Source organism: Schistocerca serialis, unplaced genomic scaffold (assembly GCF_023864345.2).
Source record: "Schistocerca serialis cubense isolate TAMUIC-IGC-003099 unplaced genomic scaffold, iqSchSeri2.2 HiC_scaffold_897, whole genome shotgun sequence".
NCBI classification, from domain to species: domain Eukaryota; kingdom Metazoa; phylum Arthropoda; class Insecta; order Orthoptera; family Acrididae; genus Schistocerca; species Schistocerca serialis.
In genome coordinates, this window is record NW_026048515.1 from 399745 (window position 1) to 410527 (window position 10783).

Here is a 10783-nt window from a genome sequence, read left to right on the forward strand (position 1 = left end):
AAAATACCACTTCCCCAGCTGAGTCTTGTAATTTTCCTGGTGAATAACATCTAAATGCAATTAAGAGTGCTGATCACTTTCAGCTGGACATGGCATACCTGTAGAATTTGGAGGACTGTTTTCCTCGTCAAAGTGGGGCCATTATAAACGCTGGACGTGGTGTTACACTGTATTAGAGTGATGTCTCCCGTGGAAGATAATTTTGTTTCCGGTGTGCTTACACTCTCAAAATTCCCCAGCGTGTTCTGTGTGACAAATGCCCCTAAAATCTTATATTCATACTACCTGGAAGATATAAGGAAAAATTAAACTCTTTGCAGATGTTGGCGCTCAGTTCATGTATTTCTGTTCAGATAAGATTACAGCATTAGTAATTTCCTTCACCGCCGCTTCGCATCTGTTGTCGTCCATTAAGGAAGAACCTGAAAAGAAAATGAGGACAGAAGAAATAAGAACATTATCACATACACGAAACATGTTCGATACTTACAGCTGTATTGAAGAACTGCACTTGAACCAATGACATCTCCTCAAATGCAATTAGTTGACAATATCAGTGAGAGAATACAGAGTACCAAAAACTATTTCAATCGTTAAGAACTGTTAGTACATACGTGAAACAAATACTACTCCACTAGAGCAGCATATGCAACATTTCAAATGGGCAGATCCCAATTGTGAGCAGCATCACATGTTGCCACTTCGTTTGTGAAGCTTTTTAAAATTTTTATCATGTGACTAGCATTTATGTCCATTAAATGAAACAACACATTTATCTTGAAACTAGCCCAATGCTCTAAGTTCATCCTCAACATTCATCAAGCTGCTGGATTATTTATTTATTTATTTATTCTACACTTGTGCTCGCATATCAGTAGTTTAGTTATGGTGACTGATGATGGGTAAGTAAGCTGTTGTATGTGCAATAAAGTCCGCTGCTCTCGCGTGTCTACCTGTTCAGGTAAACAGGGCTCCTCTGCCCCCCCCCCCCTCACCCGACACCTAACAACTCAGCACGCACAGTGTCACTGTCGAACGGTGCATTCGGAGTTTTGTGGGCAGGTGCATACACCTATACAACGCGCTATTGTAGTAGCGATATATCATATAGGGTGATTGTGAAAAGGCTTTACAACTTTACTTACCTACAGGATTTTATTTAGAAGGCTTGTACAGGTAGTAGAGGAATCATTTTGTAGCAAACAGCAGTACGTTTCATCCTGTACGTTACCTTTCATATTAACTGATATGCATTGTTGATTCACTGCTAAAAACGATGTAAATCTTTCATTTTTCTCAATTTGGCATAACATTTCTACATAAAATGTTTTACGTGCTTCCTTATATGTGTCTGGGAGGACGTGTAACAATGGAGTCTGTATGGCTTCAGGTGCAGTGTTTTGTGTACCACTGTCCAGACAGTTGACTGACGAACTCCAAGCTCTCGTGACACGTTATCCGTTGATTTCCTGGGACTGTGAACAGAACTCTCTCTCTCATTCGTTCGACGAAAGCCTCAGAAGCTTTTTAAGCCTGCTAGGACGATCCTTACGGTACTCAGTAAGAAATTTCCGTTGAACCCTTGTTGTTGAATATGTTTATGAGCACGTTGAGTTCCTGCGAAGTCTGCCATTTTGATTTGCAACTTTCTGTCGTTCCTAGTGGCGGAGTTTGGTACTACAACAATAAGTAAATGAAACTTTACTAGAAGATGGCATCTTAAGCAGGTTCCTAAGACATCTCAATAAAATTACATACATAATAGAAACTGTAAAGCCCTTTCAATATCACCTGATACAACGTGCACATTTCAGAATATATTTAATAATTTTTTTGGGTGGTTTGTGTCTATTGATGTATAAAAAGATGTTTTATTGCCTACGTCACCGACTTACAGGTCAATTTTTTTTTCTTTGTAAAATAGGATTCTTCCAATGAATCTCAGTCTGGTATCTGCTTTACCGACGATTAATTTTATATGGTCATTCCATTTTAAATCACTTCTAATGCCTACTCCCAGATAATTTATGGAATTAACTGCTTACAGTTGCTGACCTGCTATATTGTAGCTAAATGATAAAGGAACTTTCTTTCTACATATTCGCAGACCATTGCACATGTCTACATTGAGATTCAATTGCCATTCCCTGCACCATGCGACAATTCGTTGCAGATCCTCCTGCATTTCAGTACAATTCTCCATTGTTACAACCTCTCGATATAGTACAGCATCATCCGCAAAAATCCTCAGTAAACTTCCAATGTTATCCACAAGGTCATTTATACATATTTTGGGCCGGCCGAAGTGGCCGTGCGGTTAAAGGCGCTGCAGTCTGGAACCGCAAGACCGCTACGGTCCCAGGTTCGAATCCTGCCTCGGGCATGGATGTTTGTGATGTCCTTAGGTTAGTTAGGTTTAACTAGTTCTAAGTTCTAGGGACTAATGACCTCAGAAGTTGAGTCCCATAGTGCTCAGAGCCAGCCATACATATTTTGAATAGCAATGGTCCTACGACACTCCCCTGCGGCACACCTGAAATCACTCTTACTTCGGAAGACTTCTCTCCATTGAGAATGACATGCTACATTCTGTTATCTAGGAACTCTTCAATCCAATCATACAGTTGGTCTGATAGTCCATATGCTCTTACTTTGTTCATTAAACGACTATGGGGAACTGTATCAAACGCCTTGCGGAAGTCAAGAAACACGGCATCTACCTGGGAACCCGTGTCTATGGCCCTCTGAGTCTCGCGGACGAATAGCGCGAGCTGGGTTTCACACGATCGTCTTTTTCGAAACCCATGCTGATTCCTACAGAGTAGATTTCTAGTCTCCAGAAAAGTCATTATACTCGAACATAATACGTGTTCCAAAATTCTACAACTGATCGACGTTAGAGGTATAGGTCTATAGTTCTGCACATCTGTTCGACGTCCCTTCTTGAAAACGGGGATGACCTGTGCCCCTTTCCAATCCCCTGGAACGCTACGCTCTTTTAGAGACCTACGGTACACCGCTGCAAGAAGGGGGGCAAGTTCCTTCGCGCACTCTGTGTAAAATCGAACTGGTATGCCATCAGGACCAGCGGCCTTTCCTCTTCTGGGCGATTTTAATTGTTCTTCTATCCCTCTGTCATCTATTTCGATATCTACCATTTTGTCATCTGTGCGACAATCTAGAGAAGGAACTACAGTGCAGTCTTCGTCTGTGAAACAGCTTTGGAAAAAGACATTTAGTATTCTCGGCACACTCTTGACAGTGTGGCTCTCGGAATATTGAATTTCCTAACAATTTCCGAAATAGAATGTCCCATTCTCCTACCACTCCGCGTTCAGAGTCTGTTAATTGTCGCAGTGCGGGCACAGTCACGTCTGAAACCTCTCCACATGAATCACCTGAGAACGTATGACAGCTCCGCCAAACACTGCCCTTCTACACCTTGAGTACTCGATACTACTCCCATCTGTATATGTGCATATAGCCATCTCATGACTTGTGTCACCTTAGTGTATATGAATTACCGCTACTTGCGAAGCAGGAAGGTGGGATGACAACGTTTGGGTTTTGCTTTGCCTGCATGCCTCCTCCCTGCATTGCGAGCACATTTTGTCCAACAACAACACGTCATTATCAAACAATAGGAAACACACTTTGCGTTGTTACTTACATAGGATATCAGGGAGAAATGCGTAACCCATTTTAACTTGCATGCCAGCATGTAAGAGCCAAGAACAAGGTCTTTTCCAAGCTGTAACAAAAAAAGTGCCGTTACACAGTAATAATAAAAGATTGCAGAAAACCTGAACTTTTTTTTTCGAAACTGGGTTGCTTACAGCTACGATTAGTGCAGCGAGATCCACGACGACGGCCGTCAATACAGCGAGGGCTGACGGGAACAGCTGTACTAACTGTAAAAACAAAAAAGCAAGAGAACATTACTGCGAGCCAAATAATGGTGGAAGCAATATTTTCAGTCATACACAATACTTGAGACAATACATTTTAAATTAGACAGTTACACTACTGGTCATTAAAATTGCTACACTACGAAGATGACGTGCTACAGACGCGAAATTTAACCGAAAGGAAGAAGATGCTGTGATATGCAAATGATTAGCTTTCAAGAGCATTCACACAAGGTTGGCGCCCGTGGCGACACCTACAACGTGCTGACATGAGGAAAGTTTCCTACCGATTTCTCATACACAAACAGCAGTTGACCGGCGTTGCCTGGTCAAACGTCGTTGTGTTGCCTCGTGTACGGAGGAGAAATGCGTACCATCACGTTTCCGACTTTGATAAAGGTCGTATTGTAGCCTATCGCGATTGCGGTTTATAGTATCGCGACATTGCTGCTCGCGTTGGTAGAGATCCAATGACTGTTAAAATATGGAATCGGTGTGTTCAGGAGGGTAATACGGAACGCCGTGTTGGTTCCCAACGGCCTCGTATCACTAGCAGTCGAGATGACAGGCATCTTATCCGCATGGCTGTAACGGATCGTGCAGCCACATTTCGATCCCTGAGACAACAAATGGGGACGTTAGCAAGGCAACAACCATCTGCACGAACCGTTCGATGTCGTTTGCAGCAGCGTGGACTATCAGCTCAGAGACCATGGCTGCGGTTACCCTTGATGCTGCATCGCAGACAGGAGCGCCTGCGATGGTGTACTCAACGACGAACCTTGGTGCACGAATGGCAAAAAGTCATTTTTTTGGATGAATCCAGGTTCTGTTTACAGCATCATGATGGTCGCATCCGTTTTTGGCGACATCGTGGTGAACGCACATTGGAAGCGTGTATTCGTCATCACCATACTAGCGTATCACCCGACGTGATGGTACGTTTCGGTCACCTCTTGTTCGCATTGACGGCACTTTGAACAGTGGACGTTACATTTCAGATGTGTTACGACCCGTGGCTCTACCCTTCATTCGATCCCTGCGAAACCCTACATTTCAGCAGGATAACGCACGACCGTATGTTGCAGGTCCTGTACGGGCCTTTCTGGATACAGAAAATGTTCGACTCCTGCCCTGGCCAGCACATTCTCCAGATCTCTTACCAATTGAAAACGTCTGGTCAATGGTGGCCGAGCCACTGGCTCGTCACAATACGCCAGTCACTACTCTTGATGAAGTGTGATATCGTGTTGAAGCTGCATAGGCAGCTGTACCTGTACACGCCATCCAAGCTCTGTTTGACTCAATGCCCAGGCGTATCAAGGCCATTATTACGGCCAGAGGTGGTTGTTCTGGGTACTGATTTCTCACCCAAATTGCGTGAAACTGCAATCACATGTCAGGTGTAGTAGCCGGCCGCGGTGGTCTCGCGGTTAAGGCGCTCAGTCTGGAACCACGCGACTGCTACGGTCGCAGGTTCGAATCCTGCCTCGGGCATGGATGTGTGTGATGTCCTTAGGTTAGTTAGGTTTAAGTAGTTCTAAGTTCTAGGGGACTGATGACTACAGAAGTTAAGTCCCATAGTGCTCAGAGCCATTTTTTCAGGTGTAGTATAATATATTTGTCCAATGAATACCCGTTCATCATCTGCTTTTTTTCTTGGTGTAGCAATTTTAATAGCCAGTAGTGTACTTGAATTTAACTGTTTCAAGAGTTAACGATAAGCAACAGTTTGCAATATGTCGGAAAAAAACATTCACAGACATTATCATAAATCTCCCGACCCAACATAAACATTTCTTCTTTTGTACAATGACATGTAGAATTCTATCACTTGCTTTAGATGGTACGGAAATCGAAAAAGAAAGTAGTACTGTTCAACAGATAGCACTTGCTAATCCTCAAAAGACGGAACCCACAGCGTCGTAGCAGTGTCTTTGACTCCTAATCGAAAAAAAATTTTGAACGAAAATCATGTAGTGTCCTCCGAAGGCTTCCGGCGTAAGAAGTCACCTCTCATTCAGCCAACCGCCTTGTCAAAGAGAGCGGAGGAGCGGACAAAGGTTCAGGACACTCTCTAGGTTTTGGATTGGAAACTGTCCCTAAGGGTGGAATAATCAACAAAGATCATCTGCATGAGGATGCAGAACACAGTGGAAACCACTACATTGAAAGAAAGCTCACAATCCAACTCATAATTTTCAATAACTACTAACGTAAAAGCCTTAAGATGGCTTCCTAAACGTGGCATTAGAAACAGTATTGCTTTCTTCCATTTGCAATTTTTAAGTATAAATCTGATTAACAGAATCGATCGTTATTTCTCAGTAAATATTAGAATTAATAAAACGAAATTAGCATCTCCAGAGCTTAGCGACCGTAAGAACATAGTCATAACATTCATTTCAGAAGGTTTAATAAGGTGAGTCACATGCACCTTTTTCCTTTCACATGCAAAGAGAATCCGTTAGACTTGCGGATGTAATCACTGTGTCAAAACGACATGCAAGGTAGGCAAAGCTAAGTTTAAGGTAGTGCTTTTGAAACAGTAGGTGAAATGTACGACCGAGTCCCTATATGCACCAGCTACTTTGAAATCAGAAGTCGATCGCCATTATCATATAATAACAATCCAGTTAGAGCACACCTGGTTCAACCGAGAAAAACAGTAATAATGATGTCGTTACTTGCCCAAGTAATAACATCACAAACCTTTCATTGAGTCATAGGGTAAAGCTTTTTGCTTTCTGTTTCTGCTTCACAGCCAAGGTCGTGCGCATTAGGCACACAGAGGGCAGCTATAACGTCCTGTTTCGCGAGTAGTGGCCGATGACGCGGAACAGTTTCCAGAACTCCTGAAGATAGACGTTGACTGTGGATATTGTATCACAGACACAGTCCCTTTGGCTGTTCAGAGATGTCACTAAGAAAGCACGAAGAAAACACGTCGAGCACCATCTCTTGATTTCCCACGAACTTCACTCAATGGAAGAGGAGTCAAACAAGCGAACAGACGTCTCAGCTTGTTCGTAGATTCTCTACCGTTTCTGAAAAAACGACGGTCAGAATTTTAGAGATGCTTCATGTGCCTTTTACCGCGTAGTTTCCTCGCTCGAAATGGTGACTCAGTGGTTAGTATCGCGGCTTCTTAATCTTGCGCTCCGTATTCGAAACCCAATTACTGCTTCTATTTATTTCATTTTTCTTGTTTTTACTAATCTGCCCATGTCCGTTGAAGGTTACTACATGAATATTTCTTACTAGATTATGGGACACAGGGGCATTATAGTAACTGTAAAATTACAACATGGTTTCATAATAAGTATCCCACACCTGTTACACACACATCAAAAAAAGTTTTGCATCACCCCAGTTTCCAGAACTCCTGAAGGTAGACGTTGACTGTGGATATTGTATCACAGACACAGTCCCTTTGACTGTTCAGAGATGTCACTAAACCTGCCCAAAGATGTTAACAACCATGCACGAGCAGCACCTATTAGACAGAGCGGGTCAGACAGCCGATCAGTTCCAGTCATTCCACCAGGAATGTTGTTTGTACTTCGACCATGCCTAGATGGTCAATACCACGGTTCGATCGCGTCCGCATTGTTGCTTTGTGCCAGGAAGGGCTCTCAACAAGGAAAGTGTCCATCCGTCTTGGAGTGAAACAAAGCGATGTTGTTCGGACACGGAGGAGATACAAAGAGACAGGAACTTTCGATGACATGCCTCGCTCATGTCGCCCAAGGGCTACTACTGCAGTGGATGAGCGCTACTTACGGATTATGGCTAGGAGGAACGCTGACAGCAACGCCACCATGTACAGTAATGATTTTCGTGCACCCACAGAACGACGTGTTACGACTCAAACTGTGCGCAATAGGCTGCACGATGCGCAACTTAACTTCCGACGTCCATGGCGAGGTCCATCTTTGCAACCACGACACCATGCGGCGAAGTACAGATGGGCCCTATACCATGCCGAATGGACTGCTCAGGATTGGCATCACGTTCTCTTCACCGATGAGTGTCGCATATTCCTTCAACGAGGCAGTCGTCGGAGACGTGTTTGGAGGCAAGCCGGTCAGGCTGAACGCCTTAGACAAACTGTCCAGCGAGTGCAGCAAGGTGGAGGTTGCCTGATGTTTTGGGGTGGCATTATGTGGGGCCGACGTACGCCACTGGTGGTCATGGTAGGCGCAGTAACGGCTGTACGATACGTGAATGCCATCCTCTGGCCGATAGTGCAACCATATCCGTAGCATACTGGCAAGGCATCCGTCTTCATGGTAGACAATTCGCGCCACAATCGTGCACATCTTGTGAATGACTTCTTCAGGATAACGACAGCGCTCTACTGAAGTGGCCAGCATGTTCTCCAGACATGAAGCTTATCGAACATGCCTGGGATAGATTGAAAAGAGCTGTTTATGGACAACGTGACCCACCAACCACTCAGGGATCTACGTCGAATCGCCTTTGAGAAGTGGCACAATGCGGACCAACAGTATCTTGATGAACTTGTGGATAGTATGCCACGACGAATACAGGCATGCATCAATGCAAGAGGACGTGCTACTGGGTATTATAGGTACCGGTGTGTACAGCAATCTGGACCACCACCTCTGAAGGTCTCGCTGTATGGTAGTACAACATGCATAGTGTGGTTTTCATGAGCAACAAAAAGGGCGGAAATGATGTTTATGTTGATCTCTATTCTAATTTTCCGTGCAGGTTCTGGAACTGTCGGAACCGAGGTGATGCAAAACTTTTTTTTTATGTGTATATAATACACGTGTGTGAGGTGATGCAAAACTTTTTTTGATGTTTGTATAATACATGCGTGTGAATGGCATGGTAAGCGATTACAATCGTTTTAAATTATCATATTCTGTTACTTCATTCTCATATCATTTCTTATATTAATTTTTGTATTTTAATCATATGATTATTCTTCAGGATGACTTGGTCCGTTAAAGGCGCTTCAGTCTGGAACCGCGTGACCGCTACGGTCGCAGGTTCGGATCCTGCCTCGGGCATGGATGAGTGTGATGTCCTTAGGTTAGTTAGGTTTACGTAGTTCTAAGTTCTAGGGGACTGATGAACTCAGATGTTAAGTCCCATAGTGCTCAGAGCCGGCCATTTGACTTGGTCCGTTCCCTTGGATGATACAAGTCGTAGAATCATTTGAAACGCAGATTTCCTAACACCACGAGCATCGGAGGAAGGCAGGTTTGCCACAGTAACATTTCTTCGTATGAATCTCACTCGGAAGATAAAGTACAGACCGAATTTACGTAAAATCGTGAGCGTTCAGTCACAGGCTCACGGTATAATATCACTTTTATGTATTTTACTGGATTTCAGTTTTGATGTAACCTGCGTAAATTCTCTTTTAGCTTTTATATTTGTTTCTTTTGTAGATCTGATGATGGACAATCTCGGCTGAAACCGCTTGTAACGTCAGAAATGAATGCGATATTCTCGTTGAACTAGATTATTCTGAAACACCTGGAAGCGAGTAAGGCAAGACAGAAAAGGGAAATATCTTCCAATAACACAAAAATGACAGGCTGCCCTCTCGAATATATGCGGAAACGACGACGGAGACACCATTCACCTCATTTACATGCTTGCTTATCCATAATTTACAGATCTGTGGATAAGAACTGTAGTGCTAAGTGAAATACTGATAATGGTCAACGCACACTTCGATTTTATGTTGATCTTGAAATTTACTGCCATTATGGTACATAAATCAACTTGGATGACATCTGTACTTCTCAAATGTTGAAGTAAATATTCTAGAAATACTGTATTTCTCAGACTGATATATCTTGGAAGGTATGTTTGAGCGATGTACTGATCACTGCTGTAGTCAAGTTGGTGTGGCGGTGATGGCAGTCTATATCTGGGGTGGTGGGGTGGACGCAGAAAGTAACAAACTGTGGCCACCCTCCCCCCACCCCCATCACTAACTGAACTCCAGCTCTGTGCCGAATCCCTAACATGTGCTACACGGACAAACCACCCCTGTTTCCATGTACTTACCGTAGATGCCAACAGGTGCACTGCTAAGACGGCGTAACACACTGCTTCCTCAGGTGGAAGGCCACAGTATAGTAAAAATGTGTTGCACCCTGTTAGGACATTTTCGAGAGCTGTTTTGTGATCTCCACATGTAGAGCACACCAATTTATTGCTGTAGTCGGCTGCAGCTGCTGGCTCCGTGAAGAGGCACGTGGCTCCCAAAACCAGAAGGAGGTGCAGTTTGCCACTCGCCATACTGTGAACTTTTCCTGTAACAGAACGAAGCGAAACTCACATGAAATTTGCATTTTCTATCAAAAGTGGTACACTACAGTATCTGCCAAAGAGTCTGTGTTACAATTACTAATATTCAATTTGTACATGGGATCTGTGAACATCCTCAAAGTTGAGTAAGTTGTTTCAAATTTTCCAAAAAAAATCGATACATTACAGGGAAACTGTAGTAACGGGTTATATGTACAAGAACCGACGGAAAACAATAAGATGGATGACCAAGAGCGGAGGAATACAATGAGTCTTTCTCCTATACTGCTCAACCCGCACCGTATGTACAAGCAATCTCTGTACCCCTAGGTCAAAAAAGAACATTTTACGTGAAATTTAAAACTCTCCTGGCATATAGAATTTTCCACGAAATTTTAAGTGAATTTTTGAATGTTCATAATTTTCTGCCAGGATGTTTCATCACATAATCTTCTCACAATCTTCAGTCGTATACTGGTGAAAGTACACTGAGCTCGCATAAGACTATGCCAGAACATGCCAGTACATACAGTTATCACACAGCACACGTTACTTGACCGCATGTGCTTCTGTTGTAA

At 43.3% G+C, this 10783-nt stretch overlaps 1 protein-coding gene across 1 annotated transcript; it reads right to left on the reverse strand.

Moving 5' to 3' along the window:
• Positions 1–328: 328 nt before the first annotated feature.
• Positions 329–10196, reverse strand: LOC126452547 (uncharacterized). The gene is made up of 4 exons (XM_050091113.1): positions 9963–10196; positions 3837–3911; positions 3671–3751; positions 329–422 (listed from the first exon to the last, which is right to left on the reverse strand). Exons 1-4 carry the CDS (start codon positions 10194–10196, stop codon positions 411–413), a joined length of 402 nt encoding a protein of 133 aa, XP_049947070.1. The 3' UTR covers positions 329–410.
• Positions 10197–10783: the final 587 nt, after the last annotated feature.

Excerpts from the sequence above, each read along its gene's own strand:
- LOC126452547 (XM_050091113.1), bottom strand. The coding sequence starts at position 10,196 with ATGGCGAGTGGCAAACTGCACCTCCTTCTGGTTTTGGGAGCCACGTGC. Across the intron at positions 3,912-9,962 it reads TGCACCTGTTGGCATCTACG|TTAGTACAGCTGTTCCCGTC; the intron begins GTAAGTACATGG and ends TTGTTTTTACAG. Across the intron at positions 3,752-3,836 it reads TCGCTGCACTAATCGTAGCT|CTTGGAAAAGACCTTGTTCT; the intron begins GTAAGCAACCCA and ends TTTTTGTTACAG.